General features: G+C 23.3%; 1 protein-coding gene across 1 annotated transcript in view; it reads right to left on the bottom strand.

Annotated features, from left to right (window-relative positions):
• The window catches only part of LOAG_17727 (Rab11 family-interacting protein 4A), a 7,353-nt gene extending 6,454 nt beyond the window's left edge, over positions 1–899 (bottom strand). Inside the window, exon 1 of the mRNA XM_020450389.1 lies at positions 716–899. Within this exon, the coding sequence (XP_020305929.1) occupies positions 716–880 (165 nt within the window). The 5' untranslated portion in view covers positions 881–899. The remainder of the gene's footprint in view (positions 1–715) is intronic.
• Positions 900–1,118: the final 219 nt, after the last annotated feature.

Genomic DNA, 1,118 nt, shown 5'->3' with positions numbered 1-1,118 from the left:
AATAATAATAATAATAATAATAATAATAATAATAATAATAATAATAATAATAATAATAATAATAATAATAAATAAAATAATAATAATAATAATAATAATAATAATAATAATAATAATAATAATAATAATAATAATAATAATAATAATGGTAATAATAATAATAACACTAATAATAATAGCATATATAGCAGTGAAAAAAGTCCTGAGGCAATTAGAAAAACTAATGTTTCCGCCTGTAACTTCAGGATGAATCCATTTTGCGCCTTATATGCAAAGTGTACGATATTTGCTTGGAATCTACTTTGCTTATTATATGAGAAAAAGTTGATAGTGTGGAATTAAAACTTTTGGAAGGGACAGTAATTTGTTCTATCATACATTTACATATCATTCATTGTTCAAAGGTTGGATTATCAATGATAAAAGAATCATTTGATTTCCTTTTTTATCCTATTTGAGACTTTTTTTAGTTTTGCTTGAAAAGCTTCTAGCATAAACATCGAAATATTAGTATAAAATTATTTTCGACCACTTTTAATTTAACAAATTTGAATACTTAAATACTATAATGCTAAACAACTGCACATTATGTATTATTCCTTTATATGTATATTAGATTAACAAACATTTAGTCATTAATCTTCGACCAAATTATCATAAAAATTGCATTCTAATATTTAACAAAAAATTTTTCTCTGGAAGAACCGGAACAAACCTGACTACAAATTTCGTTCAACTCATGAATGGATGCTTCATTATCGCTAAAACTCATTAGTTCCGGTTCACTACCAAAGCTACCACGTCGTGATCCACGTGTACCGTTTGTATAGAGACGTGATGCAACAGATGCTGAACTTGAGCTATTATTGTTTAATCGCATCGAATTTGACGACTGTTCCTAAAAATGAATAATTTTCAAAAACATTTTTAAAAAATTTCAATTTTATTATTTAAGAAAACTTTTCACACAAATTTCATAGAATATTTGGAAATATTTCGTTTAAAAGGATAATAATTTTATGTATGAAATATTTAAAATGTATTGAAATAAAAAATAAAAAATAAAGCAAAATAAACGAAATTCCTTTGATAGTTCAAATAAATTTGAGATAATAACT

This window comes from Loa loa (genome assembly GCF_000183805.2).
Source record: "Loa loa unplaced genomic scaffold supercont3.120, whole genome shotgun sequence".
Classification (NCBI taxonomy): domain Eukaryota; kingdom Metazoa; phylum Nematoda; class Chromadorea; order Rhabditida; family Onchocercidae; genus Loa; species Loa loa.
The sequence above is the reverse complement of the archived record's forward strand: the minus strand, read 5'-3'. Positions and strand labels throughout refer to the sequence as shown.